Source organism: Crinia signifera, chromosome 6, assembly GCF_055691185.1.
Source record: "Crinia signifera chromosome 6, ASM5569118v1, whole genome shotgun sequence".
Lineage (NCBI taxonomy): Eukaryota > Metazoa > Chordata > Amphibia > Anura > Myobatrachidae > Crinia > Crinia signifera.
The window spans coordinates 118685417-118708815 of NC_139222.1; the positions used below are offsets into that span (position 1 = coordinate 118685417).

At 47.7% G+C, this 23399-nt stretch overlaps 1 protein-coding gene across 3 annotated transcripts in view; it reads right to left on the reverse strand.

Moving 5' to 3' along the window:
* The window catches only part of LOC146008053 (uncharacterized), a 48714-nt gene extending 25315 nt beyond the window's left edge, over positions 1 to 23399 (reverse strand). For 2 of the 3 annotated variants that reach the window (XM_083146944.1, XM_083146943.1), the window contains exon 1: positions 23007 to 23398. In XM_083146944.1, the coding sequence (XP_083003070.1) occupies positions 23007 to 23112 (106 nt within the window). In that variant the 5' untranslated portion in view covers positions 23113 to 23398. Of the gene's footprint in view, positions 1 to 23006 lie in introns of all 3 variants that reach the window. The other variant, XR_014444452.1, reaches the window with a different exon arrangement.

Here is a 23399-nt window from a genome sequence, read left to right on the forward strand (position 1 = left end):
TATTAATAGAGGCCAGGCCCTTCATTTTCCATTGGGAGAAGGTGGAGTTAGTTAGTGACGGGGGAAATGCTGGATTGCCCCATAAAGAGATATACGGGGAGTATAAGGGATTACCATGAAATTTCTTTGAGATATTTATCCAGGCTCTGTATGTATCAGTAAATAAAGGATGTTCTTTAATAAAGGTTGGGAGTTCCGACCATTTAGTGTGAAGCAGGCCATTTGGGGAGAACGGGGCAAAGAGAGCGGAATCTAGATGGGTATCTGTATATGAACTGTTGTCAAGCAGCCAGTCACCAATATATCTGAAAAATATGGCGTTGGAGTATTGTGTCAGGTCTGGAAAACCCAGTCCTCCTTTGTTACGGGGTAGGCGCAGTTTGGCGAGGGCTATTCGGGGTCTTTTCCCTTGCCACAAGAAGCGAGAGAAAAGAGAGTTAAGGATCTTTATATCTTTGGGTTGGAGTGTTATGGGTAGCATCTGCATTATATAAAAAATTTTGGGGAACAGTACGCTTTTGATCGCCGCCATTCGTCCTAAAAGGGAGATGGGCAAGGCCATCCAACTATCTAAGTACCTCTTGATTTTTTCAATTATTGGGGTAAAATTTGTTTTATATAGGTCAGCAAGGTTCGAGGGAACATTAATGCCTAAATATTTAATGGAAGTGAAAGAGATGTGGAAGGGTTGGAGTGACGGTAATGTTTGGAAGTATAATGGTGTACCCTGAATCGGGAGGACCTCTGATTTGCTTAAGTTCACTTTATATCCCGAGACCCGGCCAAAAGTATCTATCAATTCGAGTACTGCGGGAAGAGATGTAGATGGGTTAGAAAGGAACAAAATCATATCATCAGCATACAAGGATACTTTGAGTACATAATCTTGGACAGAGATCCCCTCGATTAGGGAGGAATTACGGATCGCGATCGCTAAGGGCTCTATGGCGATGGCAAATAGGAGAGGGGATAATGGGCAGCCTTGCCTGGTGCCCCTTGACACTGTAAAGGCTGAGGAGATAGAGCCATTACATGATATTTGAGATACTGGGGAGCTATATAAAGTGCGTAAGATGTTAATGAATCCAGGAGTAAAACCAAAATGATGTAGTGTTGTAAAAAGATATTCCCAATTAACTAAATCAAATGCCTTCTCGGCGTCGAAGGAAACAATTAGTTTGTGGGATGAAGAGGGTGTGTTTGACATTTGATGGATAGTTCCTAGCAACTTCCTAACATTTATTACGGAGTGTCTGCCCACTATAAACCCTGTCTGGTCCGGATGGATGATCCGCGGTAAATGGAATTTTAATCGATCTGCCAAGATTTTCGTAAATACTTTATAGTCAAAGTTAAGTAGTGAAATGGGTCTGTAGGATCCCGGCAGAGCTGGATCTCTGCCCGGCTTGGGGAGCAGCCTAATAACCGCAGAATTGAAATATAGCGGAATGGATTGAGTAGTGATGATATGATTATAGAATTTAACCAAATAGTCGCCAAGCCGTGGCAGGAGAATCTTGTAGAATTCCGCGGACATGCCATCCGGACCAGGGGCTTTCGAAGGTTTAGACTGTTGGATCACTCTCGTGACCTCGTCTAGTGTGATTGGGGCTTCCAACCTATCAGCATATTCTTCAGGGTATTGGGGGAGGGTTGGGAACACCCAGGAGGAGGGGGATGGCTCTCTCGGGGTTTCATTTATATTCTGGGGTGGTTCTGCATATATCTGAGAGTAAAAAGTCTTCATCACATCGGTTATCTGGCTGCTTGACGATGCCATAGTTCCATCTGTGTTACGTAGAGGGTGTACTAATGTGGTTGGTTGTGAGCCTCTTAATATATTAGAAAGGAGTTTGCCCGTTTTATTTCCATAGCGGTGAAATTTGAAATTAGAAGAGAACATATACCTATCACTTTTTGATTTTAGATATTCATCAAAATGAATTTTAGCCGTGTCGTAGGCTATTTTATTGCTAGGGGATGGGGTCGATTTAAATGCCTGGAATGAGTTTGTGAGATTTGTCTGCAAATCAAGGTAGGCTTTGGCCATTTTTTTATTTTCAGCTGCAACGTAGGAGATAACTACTCCGCGCATGACAGCCTTACCTGATTGCCAGAACAAAGCTGGGTTTGATTCCGCGCTTTCTGCATTTGTGTGTTGGAAATCCATCCAGGCTGCGTCTAATTTATTTCGAAAAGAGATAGATTGGGAAAGATAGTTTGGGAATTTCCATAATCTAAAAGAGCCTTTGTTAGTGTTGGTGTGGAGAGATATCCACATTAGGGCATGATCGGATAAGCAAATTGGTTCGATGACAGTTTCTTGGATATTAGGGAAAAGTGAGGAGGCCAGCAAGATATAATCTATTCTAGATAGAGTTTGATGGGCGGAAGAGAGGCAAGTGTAGTCCCTTTCTATAGGGTTAATTGCCCTCCACGCATCTATAAGTTGGAGTTGTTTGGCTAGGGCAGGTACACCTAATTTTGGTAATGCAATGGGGGTTCTTTGTGAGGAGGATCTGTCCAGGATGGGCGAGGATATTAAATTGAGGTCCCCCAGTAATATTAGAGTGGAGGGGTCATACGGGAGCAGTCTAGCAATTAGGGATGTGAAAAAAGCTTTTTTGTATACATTTGGGGCATATACCGTACAGAGAACATAGGGAACATTGTCAATTGTTATGTCAACTATAAGGTATCGACCCTCGGGGTCAATATCGGTCTTGGTGATGGAGACATTTAAACAGCGTTTAACAAGAATAGCCACACCACGAGATTTGGAATTGAATGGGGCGGCTGCCAGTAATTTCCAGCCCATCATCTGTAATTTGAGATGTTCAGCTGCAGTCAGATGCGTCTCCTGGAGGCAAGCCACATCCAATCCCAACCTGGCAATATAGGTAATAATTTTCCTTCTTTTGGCCGGGGAGTTAATACCTCCCACGTTCCAGGTTCCAATTTTTAAAGACATTTAAGTAATAGGAGGGTTGCAATCGCACCAGTGTAAGATAAAAATACTAAACCTAGAAGATTTCGGTTTATAAGAGGGGGGGGGGGGTGGGACAGAACAGGAGGGAGGTGAGGGACATACAAGGGGGGACAATACAACACGTAAGAAAACAAAGTTAACGAAGGGCACGGTGGCCCAATCTGAATAATCTGAAGTAAGCAACTGAGCATGACTATACCATTTACCATTGCTATAAAACCAAACATAATTACTCTAGTGAGGGGTGTTAAAGTTATGAACCTCGAACCTAATCACTTTGAGTAATTTGATACATATAGAATGAAATTTAAATTTTTAAATTTTGAAACTTTCAAATTTTTAAATACGCTCTGACACTAGTTTAACTCTATGATAATGCAAATCAATAAGAGCAATTTTGTGGCATTCAACACAATTAAAGAATCATATAGGCCTCTGAAAACTGGCTATGAACTTATTGTGAAAGTAACCTAACATATTAAGTTGCGTTTTTTAAAATGAACACATAACAACTGTTTAAACACATTAGGCTATGCCGTTAGGCCTCGCTAGATATGGGGAACCTGTAAAGTTCATCCATGTCCTGGTGGAGGGTCAGAAATATCTGACGAATGATCAATGTGCTGTCTTTCCTCCTTGAGAAACGACTCGGCATCCTGTGGGGTGTTGAAGTCTTTGAAGGAAGTCCCGTCAAAGATTCTCAATTTGGCTGGGTAGATCATTGCAAATTTTTTCTGTTCCATCACCAGACGGGAGCAGATCGGGGAAAAAGCTTTCCGGGCACGAGACAGTTCCACGGAAAAGTCTTGAAATAGAAATAGTTTAGAGGATTCCCAGAGAATTTCTTTTTTGCTCCGGGAGGCTGACCAGATGGCTTGTTTGTGGAGATAGTTGAGGCAACGAAACAGGACCACTCGAGGGCGGTTGGATGTGGATGTGGGATTTTGACCCACCCTGTGGACTCTTTCGATTACCATGTCTCGACAGTCCGCCTCTATGCCTAAAAGGGAGGGCAAGGTGTTCCGGACGAAGTGAGCTAGTGCTGGGCCCTTAATTGTTTCTGGAAGGCCTACCAGGCGGATATTGTTCCGTCGTGACCTATTTTCGAGATCATCCACTTTATTCCAGAGCTGGTAATTGCTTTTATCTAGTCGTGGTACATCCCTTTTCAGGCGGGAGACATCTTGGAAGATTTCACCGACTCTGTGTTCGGTTTCCTCAACTCTGTGGGTGAGGTGATGTAGCTGAGCTGTGATGTCTGCTACCGCTTTGGATAATAGTGGACCCATAGTAGCTGTAATTGCATCTACTACTACATTGTATGTAACATAAGAGTCTTGAGCTGCCACCGCTTTTTTATGGACAGGTGATTGATCTTGACTCTCAGAGTCGGTTGTCGTATTTGGTTCTGCTCGTCTCTTCTCCTGACGCTGCGGGAGGGACTGCATGGTGGCGGCGGGCACAGGGGGATTGTTTATGAAAGATATTTTAGAAGTATGTGGGTCAGAGCAGAGAAGTATGTATAAACGGTGTCTGTATCAGAGCGTATCAGAGACAGTGGACTAGGTGAGGCTCATTTAAGGAGTGTTCAGTATATGACCATGGCAAACAGCATAAAAAATAAAATAGACAAAATCAGCTGCAAGTGAGATTCAAATGGAGGTAGCTAGTTGTAGGTTATGGGTAGCAGAACGACCAGCATGTCTGCAATCCTTTATGTAAGAAAACTTGTCTTCAGGTGGGTAGCATATAGTTTCAGCAAAAGGCCATAGAGGTCTTTTCTTGGGGGGTGATGGAGGATAGATGGAAACTTCCACCTGTGGCTGCAGACCGGACAGGGAGCAGGGGCAGAGTATTAGTGTGAAACTGCACCAAAAAGCTGGGGAAAGTCTGTTAGCTGCCAGTAATAGATATGTAGAGCTTTTGTCTGATAGTTGAGGGGTAGTAATAATCAGGTATGTTTAGAGATCAGATGTGCTGGGGCTGTTCAGCATAGGCAGGGTTGTACTCACTGTTTTATAATGAGGCTTCTCTGTGAGACACTGCAGTATGTAAAATGGCTGCCAGCCTGTGGAAGTGAAAGGCTTTCAGCGGCGTCTCCTGTCCCTCCAGGTCACGCAGACTGCTGCAGGTGTCCGCTGGGAGCGTCCACGGAGGCAGGAGGGGTAGTACAGGGTGTGGGAGGCAGGCTGGTCACCTCCAGCGGGTTTCCAAGCCCGCGATCGTTTCCGCGGTATCCGCGTCCCGGCTGCCTGTGAAAATTGAGGCCCCGGCTTTTCCGGCGGGTAGGCCGCAACCCGCAAGGACGTTATATAACGTCCCCCGGCTCCGCTGCGCTGCCCGCTCGATGCCCGCTGCTTCTGTGGGGTGAGGGAGGTCGGCTGGTATGCAAGAAGGGGGTATGAAACACCCCAAAGTGGCTGTTTGGAGCTATGGAGTAGCGGAGCTTCAGCAAGATGCGTCTGCTCTCTATCCCGGTCAGGCCACGCCCCCGAGGTCTCACTTTTTAACTTAAAAATGGTTTGAGCTCGAACTCTCCATTTAGACCTTAGGGAACAAGAGTTCCCAAACGATGTATCCAGCACATCTCGGTCCTGGAGAGTCTTTTGGCTACATCATTAGTGCGATTTTTTGGAAGGACTTGTTCTAGTAATTATTCCATGTACTGTATGTGACTTTTCATTTGTCCGCAATACAAGTACCAGCGCTCTGCATATACTCCTATTGAGGTCTTGCAGTAATTATTCCATGTATGTGACTTTTCATTTGTCCGCAATACAAGTACCAGCGCTCTGCATATACTCCTATTGAGGTCTTGCAGTAATTATTCCATGTATGTGACTTTTCATTTGTCTCCTAAAATCACTTTTAACTGCTAATCTGAATTATGGCAATTGCAGAACCAGTGTTGTATTGTTAAGGATGTTTCTACCCTTTGCATAATCTGTTTGAAGCTGTTGTCAGTGAGGCCTAATTTATTGGGGTATATATTTTTGGCTAGTGTTTATTTAAAACAAGCTAATTGATGTCCTTTGATTAGCTGGTCATGTGCCCTCAGCTGTAGCCTCTTCTAATCAGACTTGGTATATATCTTCACTTATAAGGCAGTCCTCTGCCTGGGCAGTTTTCTAAGTTAGTAATCAGAACCACGAATGCTGAATAAGCACTGAGTGTGCATAAACCCCTGATGGGTTCCCCAGGTTACGCTGGAAGGTCAGCTGATATGCTAATAGGATGGGCACAAGGCCTATCAGAGCAGTGGGAGGGTACAGACAGGGAAGAAAAGGAACATACAGGAAGTTCTCCCTCTGTCTGAAAAAGCTGCTGCAGGATCAGGCAAGCGCTGCTCTGCAGCAATCAATATCTGTTTTCTGTGCAAGCGTTTTTCTTCATCTTTAATACTTTCTCTGTCTCCTCTGTTCCCCCTCTTTATAGATCTGTCCCTCTCTTCTCATCTGTCCCTCTCTATAGCTGTATCCATGGCCTACAGGCCGCGTAGGGCTACCCGCCCGCCCGCCTTGCTGATGCGGCGGAGGCGGATTGGGAGGCTGCGGGGCCTAGCGGCGCGGTCCCTGGTGGTTCCAGTGGGGACCGGAGGGGATCGCGGCGGGGTTCTGCGGCTCCCGTGCCGCCCGCGCGTCATGGCGCGATGGTCGCGGCGCCGGCTGATGACGCGGCCCGGCGACGGACCTCGCGTAATGCAGGTGTAGGCCGCGGCACGCGCGGTGGCCAGGGGGGGTCGGGCGGGGGTAGAGCCCGCGCAGCAAACACTCGTGCGAGAGGGCTAGGCCCCCGCACGCCGGGCAATACCGCCAGGCCTGGATCGCGGCCTTCCGCCCGGTCCAGCTCCAGAGGCGCTTTTGTGCAGGCCCCACAGCTCACCCCTCTACAGACACAGGACGCAGATAGGCGCCTGTATACCACTCGTCCCTCATCCATCCCCATCCTGGCCTCCAGGTTGCCACAGAGGGGTCTCCCGTCAGGAGCACCCCCTCCCACCCCCAGCGGGGCGGGTAGGGGCCGCGGGAGGGCCAGAGGTAGGAGTCAGGGGCCGACTAGGGCCCAGATAGTGCCATCAGCCCCCATTGACACACCTAGGGGAACGAGGTCCCTAGGGATGAGGTCCTCGCTGCACATGGCGAGGCGGCAGCTCCTTAGAAGGGCCAGGTTGCTCCCCCTGCGCAGTGCTCAGGCCCCTGCGCCTGCTGCGCCGGATCCCATAGCAACCCCCCCACTACCTGCGGCTGCAGATGGGGGGGTACAGCAGTTCCTGTCCCTACTTTCCAATTTTATGAGACAGTCACCTGCTTCCGGGGGGGTTGCCCCGGACCACAGTCATGACCATTCGGCCTCCTCAGTGATTCCTGCCCCGGCTCTGTCAGTTAGGGCCGCCCCGGCGGCAACGGCAAGACCTACGGCCCCCCTCAGCGCTAGGGATATCGTTGCTTCCGGAACTCCCCCAGTGGGTTTGGTGGAGGAGCCCTCACAGATGAGCCTCGTACCAGTGGAAGGTACTTCAGGTGGGTCAGCGTCCAAGCGCAAGCGGCGCAAGCGTAGGGCTGCGCATACCTCCTCTTCCTCCGGCGGATCCGACTCGGGGTCGTCGGAGGAGGATGGGGGCCGCAAATCCCGCAGGCGTCGCAGGCACTCTATTTCCAGTGGCAGCTCGGGGTCCCCTTTGTTCCCTAGGGGCAAAGTGGTCCAGTGCGAGAACACAGCCGTGCTCAGAGGACTCAGGCGCAGCGTTCAAGAAGGCATTAGGGACGGGAAGTACGTCAGCTTCTTCGCTATGACGGCGCAGGCTGAAAAGGAATATCGCGCGGCTAAGAAGCGAGGGGGTATCGGGGAGGAGGCCTACTGCACCTATCACCGGTGGCAGGCGGGCATGTTTATGTTCGCGGCTTGTTACTTAGAAACGAGACCGCAGGAACACATGAACATGGTGCGCTACATGCACATGATTCATCAGATGTTCCTGTCAGAAGCCGACTCCTCATGGCGCTCATATGATGAGAGCTTCCGTCGCAAGCAGTCAGGGCTGGCAATTATGGCGTTGGGGTGTAAATACGTGGAGATTTGGATGGGGCCAAAGCCGGCGGCCGCTCCTGCGGCTACACCAGCCTCCAGCCCCGCCCCTCGCAAGCAACAACAACCCTTTTGCGGTAGGGCGGGGGGAGCCTCCGCCGGGCGTTGCTTTGCATTTAACGGAGCGGGTTGCGCCCTGGGAGCTTCTTGCAAGTTCAAGCACGCATGCTCAAAATGCTGGGGCAATCACCCATTTAGGGATTGCAGGAAAGGAAAGCAGGGAGGCACCTCCCAGGCTGCAGCAGCCGGGAGCGCACCTCAGTAAGGCCCCTTCTCCTGTACGGGTTGACCGCTTGGCCGGCTGGCTGGGACGGTACCCGCGTAGGGAGGAGGCTGAATTTTTAGAGCAAGGCTTCCGCCTGGGTTTCCGCCTACCAATCCGGGGGGAGGTGGTAGCGCATGCCCCCCGTAATTTAAAATCCGCAATGCAGATGCCCGGGGTAGTCTTAGAGAAGGTGGACAAAGAGGTGAGCTTGGGTAGGATGGTGGGCCCCTTCCCGTCTCCCCCTATAGAGAACCTGGTTCTCTCCCCTGTAGGGGTCGTCCCCAAGAAGGCTAGCGGCAAGTTTAGGCTTATCCAACACTTGTCCCATCCCCCGGGCAGTTCTGTTAATGACTCCATCCCTGAACACTTGTGCCGCGTGCGGTACCAGTCGTTCGAACAGGCTCTTGATATAGTGCGCAGCCACGGACACGGGGCTTTGCTGGCCAAGGTGGACATTGAGTCCGCCTTTCGCCTTCTCCCTCTCCATCCGGAATCATTCCGGTTCATGGGCTTTCGCCTTCCCACGGGTTTCTACGTGGACAGGTGCTTACAGATGGGCTGCTCGATTTCTTGCGCCTATTTCGAGCGATTTAGCAGTTTCTTGCATTGGTGCGTAGTATCGGGTTCAGGCGAAACTGGTGTGGCCCACTACTTGGATGACTTCTTGTGTGTGGGCCCTGCCGGTTCTCGGCGCTGCAAGCTCCTGCTGACATACCTGCAAGATCTTTTCAGGGAGTTCGGGGTTCCCATTGCTGCGGACAAGACGGAAGGCCCAGTGCAGTGCCTGTCCTTCTTGGGGATAGAAATAGACACAGTTGCGGCCTGTTGCCGCCTCCCCCAGGACAAGCTGTCTCGGCTACGTGGAGCCATTAGCCTTGCATTGGCCACGGGTAAGCTACAGTTGCGCCAGCTTCAGTCGCTCCTGGGACTTCTGCATTTTGCATGCAGGGTCATACCCATGGGTAGAGTTTTTTGTAGAAAGTTGGAGAGATCCATGTCAGGCGTCAGGCACCCCCTCCATTATGTACGTCTCTCTGCAGAGATCAAGAGGGATTTACGCACTTGGCTCTCCTTCCTGGAGCAGTTCAACGGTGTCCTGATTTGGCCTGCGAGCCCGTGCACCAATGCGCAGTTACAATTGTATACTGATGCAGCGGGCGGGGTGGGTTTCGGAGCCTTCCTGCACGGGTCGTGGTGCGCTGCCACATGACTGGTAGAATGGGTGTCGGAAGGGCTCACAAAAAACTTACTGCTCTTGGAGCTGTTCCCCATTGTAGTGGCGCTGGAGCTATGGGCAGACAGGCTTCGCGACTCCAGCATCATATTTTGGTGCGATAATTTGGGAGTGGTTCACTCTATTAACAGGCAGGGTTCAGCTTCCATGCCTGTAGTTCGCCTGCTTGCACGATTGGTGCTGCGATGCCTGCTGTTCAACATACAGTTTGTGGCACAACATGTTCCGGAGTAGAGAACTCTGTGGCAGACGCACTGTCCAGGGCCGACTGGGAGAAGTTTCGGGCCCTGGCTCCTGATGCATCTATTGTTGGTGAATGCTGTCCCTCTTATATTTGGCAGATGATCAGGCCGGAATGGAGGGGCTAGCCATGCGGGCTATCGCGCCACGGACGCTCCACTGCTATCAGGCTGGATGGCAGGAGTGGGAGCAGTTCAGACTGTCTGCTCCGCAAGCAGGTAAGACACCTGAAGCGGCCATGGTGGCCTTTGTATGGAGTGCATACTCCAATGGTCGCTCTGTCGCCTCCGTGCGCAGGGTTTTGGCAGGGGTGTCGTTTTTCTCCTCACTGCAGGGTAGGGCGGACCCGTCTCGGTCATTTTTGGTGTCTAGGGCGTTGCGTGGTTGGCGGCGGGCTACACCCGCTCCCCCGGACTGCAGGCATCCCATTGATATGTCGTTACTTCCAGCACTGCTGGACGCCCTGGGGGACATCTGCTGGCCTTATTACGAGGTACTCTTGTTCCGCACGGCGTACGTGATGGCATACCACGGGGCCTTCAGGATTGGGGAGCTGGTGGCCCCGTCAAAACGGACGCCCTCGCCTTTGGCCGTGGACGACCTGGTGGTCCAAGCTGACTCGGTGCTATGTCACCTGCGACGTTCCAAGACGGACCAGGCGGGGAGGGGGCGGTGGCTGTCCTTGCTCCCGTGCACGGTGGAGAGGGCGTGCCCTGTGACGTTGGTCTCGGCCTTCGCCCAGGTGCGCCCGGACCTTCCAGGCGCATGGCTGATGCACGAGGATGGGTCACCGCTCACCAAATACCAATTTTGTCACGTCTTGGGACGGGCGCTGGAGGCCACGGGTCTCGATCCTAAGGAATTTGGGTCTCATTCCTTTAGGATTGGGGCTGCTACCTCGGCGGCTGCAGAGGGCCGCTCCGACGCAGAAATTCAATCTCTGGGTCGATGGCGCTCGGCAGTATTCCGGAGGTACATTCGGCCAGCTTTATCTGTCACTTTTCACCATGGTCGACTGGACGCATAAGCGCTCGTCAACTTCCAGTGGGGGCCTTGAGGTGTGTTTTCACATCCGTCTGGGGGCACAATTCGGCTATAATTACAATCAGGCATGGCGTACTTGTTAGTTTACTCCAGACGGTGTGTTTTGTGCCTCAAGAGCTGGTCGGCCACGGTTTTTTCTCATTCCTCTCTCCTAACAAGTGTGGTGAATGCGTGGTATGCAAGCTTGTCGACAGCCTTCTAACCTCTCTATAAATATTTCAGGTCGACAGGACGTTAAGTCCATATGGATGATTGGACATTCCTTTGTCTATTGGGCTTCCAGGGCAAACATCGCCTCTGATGTACGTGTGTTTGGTCGAGCTGGGGAGGTTAGGTGGCTGGGTGAGAGAGGTATGCTGTGGAAAGGGCTGCAGGCTGGGCTGATTCGAGCCCTGCGAAATTTTGGGGTCCCGAGAGTCATTATATTCCACCTGGGTGGCAATGACTTAGGGCGGGTGACCGCTCTGGAGCTACGCTCTGTGATTGTGCGGGACCTCTATTTTATTTCATTGTATCTGCCTGCATGTAAGTTGGTGTGGTCCTCCATTATATCGAGGATAGTGTGGAGGAATGCGATGTCCTGCCCCCGCCTGGAGCGTTCACGGAAGACGGTGAACGCTGCAGTTGAGAAGTATCTGCTGACCAATGGCGGGGGTGTTATTCGCCATAACGCCATCAGCTTTCAGCGGAGTGCGCTGTATAGGAGCGATGGTGTTCATCTGAGCCCGGAGGGCGTGGCTCTGTTTTTGGGCGATGTCTTTAGTTGGTTAGATACACAGTGCTGAGCGTTTCCTACTTGGTGGCGGTGCTGCGGCTTAGGGCCTAGCTGTGGCGGTAAAGAACGGTCATCCTTGTAAGATCTTGATGTGTGTGTGTAGATAGTGGGGTGTCGCTCTCTCCTGACATCGATGGTCATCGGCCATGCTTCCGCCCGGGGGGTGGTCACCACTAGCACGAGTGGATGACCGGGGAGAGCGATCACCAGCGATGGTGTGTATGGTAACATCTTTAACCCCACTTTCCTATAGTGACCGTTCTTTGGTGCCGCCACCATTATATATATAGTTAGTTTAATTGTCAAAATAAATTGACATTCATTTTGAAACGCCAGCACTTGTGTCTGTGTCTTTTTATTATATAAGTTAGTTATTAAGGTTTAGGTTAAGTTTATGGTGAGATGGAAAGGTGTGGACCTGGGGGATACCTGATGGGGAGTTTAAGAACCACGAATGCTGAATAAGCACTGAGTGTGCATAAACCCCTGATGGGTTCCCCAGGTTACGCTGGAAGGTCAGCTGATATGCTAATAGGATGGGCACAAGGCCTATCAGAGCAGTGGGAGGGTACAGACAGGGAAGAAAAGGAACATACTTACAGGAAGTTCTCCCTCTGTCTGAAAAAGCCCCACCCACCCTTCCCTATTTCTTCTCTCTTCGGCGGCGGTAAAGAACGGTCATCCTTGTAAGATCTTTATGTGTGTGTGTAGATAGTGGGGTGTCGCTCTCTCCTGACATCGATGGTCATCGGCCATGCTTCCGCCCGGGGGGTGGTCAACACTAGCACGAGTGGATGACCGGGGAGAGCGATCACCAGCGATGGTGTGTATGGTAACATCTTTAACCCCACTTTCCTATAGTGACCTTCTTTGGTGCCGCCACCATTATATATATAGTTAGTTTAATTGTCAAAATAAATTGACATTCATTTTGAAACGCCAGCACTTGTGTCTGTGTCTTTTTATTATATAAGTTAGTTATTAAGGTTTAGGTTAAGTTTATGGTGAGATGGAAAGGTGTGGACCTGGGGGATACCTGATGGGGAGTTTATACTAAGTGATAAATTACAAAGTGATAATACTTTTAAAGAACAGTTAAAAAAACAGTTGAAAAACATTGAACAACATCAAGCAAGGTAAATACAATATACATTATTACATCATGCTCACCAAACTGCTACTTCTGATTTCATTACATGGAATTTTCACCAAACTTCACTCATCCTATAATCTCCCTGACACTCACCACTCTGTGCACATTGCCTCTTCTATTATTCACTCCCCCTCTTCTAAACACTCATGAGCTCTTTACTTTACTTCTCTACTTGTACTTTCACATACACATCCCACCACCAATACAAAAAAACACAAACATCCACCTTTATCTATCTCTCCTTTCTAATCTTATTAGCTGGTGACATATCACCAAACCCAGGCCCAAACCACCTGTCCCACTCAGAGTTTACTGGTTGTATGCCTAGAAATTCGGCTAACCTCATAAATATCACATGCCTCCCACCACACTCCAAACAACTTAAATGTGCCCTATTGAATGCACGCTCTGTTTGCAATAAATTAACATCCATCCATGACCTCTTTATCTCTCACAAATTCAACCTGCTGGCAGTTACAGAAACCTGGCTCACACAATCAGACACGCAGGGGCGGGCTGGCCCGGGGGGCAGGGTGCCATGTGCCCCCCAGGCCGCTCTATCAGAGTGTGTTGCAGGCAGCTGATCCTCCGCCGGCGGGCCGCCATGATCCTGTAGCTCGTGCCACCAGCGTTCAGAACATGCCCGCCTGTTCCTCCTGATCCTAATGCCTGGTGCCGGCGCTGAGAGAGAAAATGCGTGCGGAGTGGGACGTCATGATGACGCCGCCCGCGGCCGCGCTCTGTGCCAGAGGAGGACGGAGGAGTGGGACTGAGGACGACAGATGGAGGCAGGCCCGGGCACAGGGGGAGGGGGTCAGCTGTGACCGGCCCCAGAATATGGCACTTGCGTCAGCCACCCGGCTGCCTGATGTATGTACCCGGCCCAATTTGTGCCCAGCCGTCCACTCACCTCATCTCCAAGTCTGCCATCATAATCAGCAGGGGATGTGATTGAATGTGACATTCACAGCAGCAGGTATGTGGAGGGGATATGGTGGAATAGCAGAAGCAGTGAATATAATGTAAATGCCACAACTTGGAGTATTGTGTGTGGGACACTACTGGGGGCATCATATGCAGGAGTAATGGGGCATTGCAGTGTTCTACATCATTACACATAATGTGTGATGGGCATTACGATGTGAGGCATAATGTGTAATAGGCATTACGTTGTGCAGCATAATGCGTGTTGGGCCGCATAATGTGTAATGGGCATTACGGTGTGCGGCATAATATGTAATGGGCATTACGGTGTGCGTCATAATGTATAATAAGCATTACGATGTGTGGCATAATGCGTAATGCGTAATGGGCATTATGGTGGGTGACAATGTGTAATGGGCATTATGGTGGGTGACAATGTGTAATGGGCTTTACTGTGTACATTTTTTGTGGTGTGCCTTCGGCACGCACTGTCCCTGTTTTAGTGAGTGTGCGAGGCAGCGATTCTTTTTTAGGCACAGGGCACCAAAATGTTTTGTTACAACACTGCTTTTACTGGGCACCTTATGTGTATCTGAGGCATTACTACTATGGGCATTATATACCTTTTTTCAGCATGCAACCTTGGAAGGGGGCAAATTTCACGTCATACATTCCACAAGTATATAGAAGGCTATGGACATTTCCGTAGATGTGTCCTTTTGGGCTGAATTCTGAGAACTTTGTCCAATTTTGCTAGACACATGGACAGATCCCGGATTAGTTCAGAAGACTGAAGAGTAAGGGATCTGTTAATGTGCAGGGGGAGCAGCCTGTGGTGTCCTGTTCTTTATGCAAGGGAGCAGCCTGTGATGTCCTGTTCTTTATGCAAGGGAGCAGCCTGTGGTGTCCTGTTCTTTATGCAAGGGGAGCAGCCTGTGGTGTCCTGTTCTTTATGCAAGGGGAGCAGCCTGTAATGTCCTGTTCTTTACGCAAGGGGAGCAGCCTGTGGTGTCCTGTTCTTTACGCAAGGGGAGCAGCCTGTGGTGCCCTGTTCTTTACGCAAGGGAGCAGCATGTGGTGCCCTGTTCTTTACGCAAGGAAGAAGCTTGTGGTGTCCTGTTCTGTATGCAAGGGAGCAGCCTGTGGTATCCTGTTCTTTATTTATGCAGGAGAGCAGCCTGTGGTGTCTGGAGTTGATATAATCAACTCCAGGCCTAATCTTTTTTTTAATTAATACATATTTTTTTAATTAAAAACCTGCAATGAACAATACGCTATTACTTTTGGGCCAGTGCTCTGGACTTGCCCCCCAGGCTAAAATTTGCCAGTCAGCCCCTGCAGACACGGCCTCGCCTGCAGCACTGTCACATGGTGGTTTCCACTTCACTCACACCCCCAGGCCTGGTAACTGTAAAGGAGGTGGGGTTGGTATATTACTGTCACAAAACTTCACATACTCAGTTCTACCATCTGCTCCTTCACTCACATTTACATCATTTGAAGTTCACTCTATTAGGGTGTTTTCCCCTTTCTCTCTGCATGTTGCTGCTATCTATCGCCCACCTGGGCTTCCCAAAACTCAATTTCTAGAAGATTTCTCTGCCTGGCTCCCCCATTTCTTATCCTCTGACATCTCCACTGTCATCCTGGGTGACTTCAATATTGCTATTGACAGTCCACCATCTTTGCATGCTTCCAAACTCCTCTCTCTAACCTCCTCTCTCGGCCTCTCCCAGTGGTCTGACTCCTCTACTCATGGAAGCCACTGCCTTGACCTTGTTTTTAACAGGCTGTGCTCAGTCTCTGATTTTACTAACACTCCCTTCCCTCTCTCTGATAACAATCTCATTACCCTCTCACTCTCTTTCATTACCCCAAGCTCACTGACACTGAAATCATGCAAGCCTACTCTAACCCGCAGAAATACTAATGCAATTAATTTTCCACAACTTACCACCTCCCTGCAACAACAGCTCTCACTAATTTCTACATTTACCTCTCCTGACTCTGCTGTTTCCCACTTCTACCAGACTCTTGAAACAGCCCTTGATGACGTGGCTCCAGCTACCCATTACACCCCACGTAGGCTTAGATGCCAACCGTGGCACACCAAAACAACAAGACAACTACGAAATCAGTCACGTAAAGTAGAACGCCAATGGCGCAAATCTCGTAGTACGACTGATTTCCTTGCATATAAAACTAGCTACTACTCCTACAGCAATGCTTTGGACACTGCCAAACAAACATACTACAAATCTCTCATCTCTTCTCATGCCACCAACACTAAGCGACTTTTTAACACCTTTAAGTCTCTTCTGTACCCTCCCCCTCCTCCCCCACCGGCTACCATCAGTGCACAAGAACTTGCCTCCTACTTTAAGGACAAGATTGATAACATCCGAGATGAAATGGTATGCCCTTCCACAACCTCTAACCCTCTTTCTTTCCCACTTGAACCCTCTGGCACTTTCTCTTCATTTGAGCCCACAAATGAAAAGGAAGTATCCGCACTCTTCTTATCTTCTTACTCTACTACCTCTCCTCTCGATCCTATACCTGCGCAAGTCATTAAAAATCTATCTCCTGTGATTATTCCAACCTTAACTAAAATCTGCAATCTCTCTCTTACTACTGGTACTTTTCCTTCTCTGCTCAAACATGCAGTGATAACTCCTATTCTAAAAAAACAGAATTCTGACCCCAACGCTCTCTCTAACTATCGTCCTATATCTCAGCTCCCATGCCTCTCCAAGCTACTGGAGAGACTTGTCTACTCTCGCCTCACAAACTTTCTTAACTCTAACACCCTATTAGACCCACTTCAGTCAGGTTTTCGCTCTCAACACTCCACTGAGACAGCACTGACTAAAGTGGTGAATGATCTGGTAACGGCTAAGTCTAAAGGCCATTACTCACTACTTATTCTTCTTGATCTTTCTGCTGCATTTGACACCGTCGATCACTCTCTTCTCTTACAAACACTACACTCCCTAGGTCTTAATGATACAGCCCTTTCCTGGTTCACATCTTACCTATCTGATCGCTCTTTCAGTGTTCGCTTCTCTAACTCTACTTCCTCTTCATTACCTCTGTCAGTCGGAGTTCCGCAAGGTTCAGTCTTAGGTCCTCTGCTCTTCTCAATCTATACCTCCTCTCGTGGCAAACTAATCAGCTCTTTCGGATTTCAGTATCACTTGTATGCTGATGATACTCAAATCTATCTATCAACCCCAGAGTTGTCACCAGTGGTTTTGGGTCAAGTTTCTGATTGTCTCTCGCCATCTCATCTTGGATGTCTTGTCGCCAACTCAAACTCAATATTTCCAAAACGGAATTACTTATATTCCCGCCAACTAAGAACAGTTACCATCCTGACATCTCCATCGCTGTTGACAACTCGATAATCTATACAGTTTTGGACAGAAAGAAATGTCACTGTGTGGTGCACCAAAAATAAAGAGTCAATTAAAATCTAACCTTTATTGTTATGGGTTTAAAAGTATAGCGAAATATAAAAGACACAGAACAAAAATGACATACACATTAGTTTAAAAAAGGATATGAATTATCCTTGCAACGTGGGGTCCCACACTCCTAATATTCAATTCCCACTAATGCTGAGGTACGTGATCTGTCTAGTGGGTATCTTGTATTCTTATATATATACGGCGGGCATTGGACATGTATCGTAAATTACCCCATTCATAGGGGAAAGTTCATTAGCGAAGCGTACGCCGACCGTACACTTCGTGGGCTATCCCCACTCCCTTACCCCAATTGAAATGTACAATTTTTGATCTGTCTAGTTTAAAATTGAAACGCTATTGAGCGGGCGCATTGACAAGCAGCCCGTTGGCTGAAGGGCGCTTAATTGTATCGCAAGTGTGAATCCAGTCTTACATACTGTGAGACGGCGTGTAATCATCAAGCACGCCGCGCTCCAGGGACTGTAGATTTCACGTTGCGGGTCTTGTATCTAACTAACGTGTAGCGATCACCGCCGCGGTGTATATGGCCGGCGGGCGTATGATCGCAACATACGGAGCCTAGTGTGATCACTCAGTCTCAGAAACAACCTGTTACAACTAACTAACGCATTATCACTTAGATACTCTGACCCATTGTGTTTGACATTGCCACCACTGTTAAGTGATTGCTACTGGTACCGATAAACACATGATCAGTGTGGAAGAAACTGTCATTGAAGCGCCTGGGTATAACGTGTGAACGCCACACACCCAGCGATTACTGACATCCTTTAACCTGATTATTGTGCACTCTGTTAAAAACACTTATTTGGGTGTGAATAATAAATAAAACACTTAACAAGTGTAAGAGAAAGCATACCAGACACTACTTTGTTTATATTAAAAACCAATGGCATAGATACTTTGACAATTTATCTGTAAATTATACGGCCGGCATAATAAGCATAAATTATTGAGGAATTAATGGTATCCAATCCGGTTACATCGTGAGCCAGTGTGTCCTAAAATAGATACACTGTACTCCAGGGATTATATCAAATATCAGTACTGATATATTCGGCTATACAGTCCCATTACATCGTGAGACAACGTGTCTTATAGTCAGACACATTATACTCCAGGAACTGTATTAAGATCACCGCTGACGTGTACGGCTACTTTACAATGGGCATCCCTATTATGTGCATATACGATTCATGCTAGATTGGTTGCTACCGACATGCTCCTGTAGACATATTAATACTACACACTGAGCGATTATTGGTATTGCTAAATGCAAATCCTGATTTTGCCTAATTATCTATTTCTGGCATAACTTTGCCTAATTATTTATCTCTGGCATAATTATCGCTGTAATACCAAACCTGTCTTGTAGCAGCCGACCCCAAACTTGTACCAACTTTCCCCTATGAATGGGGTAATTTACGATACATGTCCAATGCCCGCCGTATATATATAAGAATACAAGATACCCACTAGACAGATCACGTACCTCAGCATTAGTGGGAATTGAATATTAGGAGTGTGGGACCCCACGTTGCAAGGATAATTCATATCCTTTTTTAAACTAATGTGTATGTCATTTTTGTTCTGTGTCTTTTATATTTCGCTATACTTTTAAACCCATAACAATAAAGGTTAGATTTTAATTGACTCTTTATTTTTGGTGCACCACACAGTGACATTTCTTTCTGTCCAAAACTGTATATGCAACTTTTTGATGTCCTGTGGTAGCACACCCTCACATGTCACACGAATTTAACTATTGAGACACCTATTGAGGGGCCAAACCTTCTTGACTTATATTTACCCTTTCCTGTGCGATTACCAACCCTCTCTTCTAAATATACAACTCGATAATCTACCCTACCCCACAAGCTCGCTGCTTAGGGGTCATCCTCGACTCTGAACTGTCCTTTCTTCCCCACATTCAATCTGTCTCCAAATCATGTTACATGCATGTAAAAAACATATCCAAAATACGACCCTATCTCACACAAGACACTACCAAATCTCTTATCCATGCACTTATTATATCCTGCATTGATTATTGCAATAGTCTCCTAACTGGTCTTCCCAAGAACAGACTCTCACCACGGCAATTAATTTTAAATGCTGCTGCTAGGCTGATCTTCCTTGCAAGACACTCATCGTCTGCTGATCCGCTCTGCCAGTCCCTCCATTGGTTGCCTGTATATTACCGTATTCAATATAAAACACTTCTACTTGCTTATAAAGCTATTAACCATACTGCACCAGCATATATCTCTGCACTTATATATATATATATATATATACAAAATATCTCCCATCTCGACCACTACGCTCTACACAAGATCTGCGTCTCTCTTCTGCACGGATCATTAGCTCCCATTCATTATTACAGGACTTTTATCGGGCTGCTCCCATCCTATGGAATGCCCTTCCACGCACATTAAGACTCTCCACCAGTCTCCAAACTTTCAAGCGTTCCCTGAAAACTCACCTCTTCAGGCAAGCCTATCATATTTAAGTTCTACATGCATAACCCTCCGAGGCACTTATGTATTATATAGCTTCCCTTCTGGACTTGTAACTGCTATGCTATTACTGGTGCCTGTCCTTATGTTTCCCCCCTATATCCCTATAGATTGTAATCTTGCAGCAGGGCCCTCCTACCTCCAAGTCTGTCTGTTGTTACCCAGTTTGTCTTATCACTGTCTACTATTGTAAAGCGCAACGCTGCGCTATATAAGAAACTGTAAATAAATAATAATAAATATGGCACAATTTTTTTTTATCTGACACTCGTTAGAATTATGCACAATAAGGAAATGCTCCGATACTGTGTGTGTTTTAAGCCGGTTAATTTGTCTATGGGAACGCCCAGTGTTTTATGGGTGTTACCATTGTAATTCCTCGATGACGTAGGTGTGGGCAGCAGAAGTCAGTGCATGTCAGCTGCCCACCTGCTTCCCGCACAGGGCGCTCGCTGGTCTGAGAAAACTTAGAGGTGTCTCAGCTCTGCGAGCACTGAAGAAATCATTCGATGGTCGCCGACCATCTAATGGTTACTCACCCGCCCCCAAGGCTGCGAATGGATGATTATACAAATCATCCATTCACATGCCTGTGGGGGCGGGCGGCCGTGCAGGCGGCATCTGGGGGCCTCACAAAGGGCGTGTTTTTTAAATTATGGAAGCCAATCCCAGGATTGACCAATTCTCCATCCCTAATCCCAGGCAAATAAATGCCCACCCTCCTTTCCCAAATCTAGATAAGAAATACGAGGGTTTGTCTCTAGTAGTGTGCTTTCCAGTGCTTTTTGTTGTTATAGGTGAACTACATGGCTCAGAAAGCCCTAGATGCATTTGTATGCATGCACCCACAGTTCTACATCTACTGTCAGCATAGGGATGTGTTATACATGGCCCAGTGCCGCCACCGCCCCTGTCCCTTCCTCCCCTCTGCAAATGATTTTGGTTCACTACGAAAACCCGGTGCTGAACAAGCTAAGGCCAGTGTATATTATTATGGGGGGGGGGGCATATTCTGCATTTCCCTTGCTACAGGGAGACTGGGTCATCCTGCAATAGGGAAGTCCACCTCCCCAAATGGTTGCATCACTTTTAGTGGTGGTCAGGCAGGAACACAGGTGGATGGAGTTACTGCTTTCCTCGCAAAGTAATAATTATTGGTGACGCACACTTTTGTAAAATATACCCGATGGGGATCCCAGGTGGAAGCCAAATCTAGGTAAATAAAGCATGTAGCAACTTACAACACCAACGTATTTCGGAATCAGGGCCTTTCCCTCAAGGGACAGGTTTGCACTATTGCCGCACTCTCTATTATTTTATATATATTTGGGTGTATCAAAATGTACACTTTAAGAAAGAAAAGCCTATATGCTGCTTATAGTCACTGGGGTGATTGTAGTTGGTTTGCAAAAGAAAACTACTTCTTTAATGGACAAAACCATGTGCACCTCAGGTGGGAATGATGTAACGTGCAGAGACAGTTACATTTGGGAGCATTTTTTTTGTTTCTGTGCAGAGTAATACTGGCTGCTCTTTAGATTTCAGTTGAAACACACCCCACCTAAATATAACTCTCTGCACTATGGGCCTTATTCTGGTTCACTCTCAGAAGCAAATTCCTTCTCAAATGGGCAAAACCATGCTGCACTGCGGGAGGGGGGGGGGGCAGATGTAAAATGTACATAGAGAATTAGATTTAGGTGAGTTATTTTGTTTTGTACAAGCACCCTGATGGGTGATTACTATGTTAAATGCACCCCCATTGTTAACGCCACCCCCACTATCAACGCCGCCCCTCGCGGCCTCGCTGAGCTCGCCACATTTCGGGTTGGCGTTGATAGTGGGGGTGGCGTTAACAATGGGGGTGCATTTAACATAGTAATCACCCATCAGGGTGCTTGTACATTTAAAAATCGCATCGCATCTTAATAATTAAATTTTAATGGCATGCGATGCGATATTTTATTGTACAGTGCGGGTCTTTGGCCCCGAAAATCGGGTCCCATCGCATACCTTAATTAGTGGTATGCGATGCGATGGGCGCCGTGATAATACACAAGTACCCAAAAAAGAATACAGTATCTATCCTTATGTATCAATGCCTATTTCCCTATAGATTGTAAGCTTGAGAGCAGGGCCCTCATACCTTTTGACTGTCTGTAAATACCCTGTTTGTTGTATCACGGTCTCCTTTTGTAAAGCGCAATGGAATATGCTGCGCTATATAAGAAACTGTTAATAAATTTGTCCATTAAAGAAGGAGTTTGCTATTGCAAAACAACCAGAATCACCCCCACTGACACTTGCAGGTATTCAATGCTGTAGGCGAGTGGTGACAGCGAGCAGAGCTTCCTGCTCGCTGTCACCACTGACCCTGACAGTATTCAACGCAGCCCCCCCATATGCCAATTCCCCCTCACTCCATTTTTTGCTAAATACAGCGAGTTTCCTGCATTAGCCGCGGGTCTCACTGTTTTGGGGAATTCTCGCCGTCCTGTGACAGCGAGGATTTCCCCGGAACGTTGAATAGGGCAAACGGCCGGCGCGGGGGTTAAACAGCGAGGATCGCTGGTTTTCTGCAATCCTCGCTGTTTAACCCCCTCGCTGGCCGCTCGCTGCGGCATTGAATACACCCCCATGAGTGGAGAGTTTTGGAGAACATGAAGACATGTTGGTTAGGTTTTGATACCATACAGAACTCCATCTTCTGACTTTGATAGAAGTAGATTTCTATGAATAGGGCATTTAGAGTTGTTCACACATTTAAGTTAAGCTCAAAGCTATTTGGTCTACTGTTATCATTAGTTATAGGTTAAGTTTGTACTGTAGCAGTGTGCTGGAACACATCAGTTTTTTTGTCTTTGAGAAATTACTTATTGTATTAGTAATTCCACCATATTTGTCAGATACAAACCAGGCCCATAAAGTGAGTAGTGCTGGCTGTGCGGTGGCACTGGTTTAAATACCCTGGGTGGCATCTTGTACTTGAAAAGTTGACAATTTTTAAAGTTCCAGTCAAAAATCAAAATGGCTTACTGCATACAGTAAACCGGGCTAATTAGTGGTTTGCGGCTAGAACCAATTTTTTTTTAACTGTTCCCCATCATGCATGTGCCCACCTATACCTTGAGGGGGAATATAAATATTTGAAAGCAAAGCCAGCCACCATGCCCGAAGCATGGCAAGCGTGCAATCCAGCTGAAATAAAAGAAAATAACCTACACCTACCATAAGTTACAGATAAAATATAAAACGCTGTAAGGGCAACTAACACCTTCCCCCCTCACCTAACGTCACATCCTCGTCAAAAAACATAAGTGGATCTAGACACAACTCAACCCTCCTCCAGGGTTGCGGATAGAACCATTTCATTATTGTGACATTTCCCATCATGTCACTCTGTGTCCACAATCATATACCTGAATATAATAGACTATAATAGTGTGGTGAGAGAAGCAAGCAACCATGCCCGAAGCGAGCCCGCGAGGGTACAATCCAGCTGCAATAAAATGCAATAACCTGACCCTACGGAAATTATAGATAAATTAAAAAACGCTGTGAGGGCAAATGCAACTTCCGCCCTGACAAAATGTCACACACAAGCCCTCCTCCAGTCCTGTTCTTCGGACCTTCCTCGTACACGTTGCGTTATACGTCCTTTCCGTTCCCCCAGCGCACTG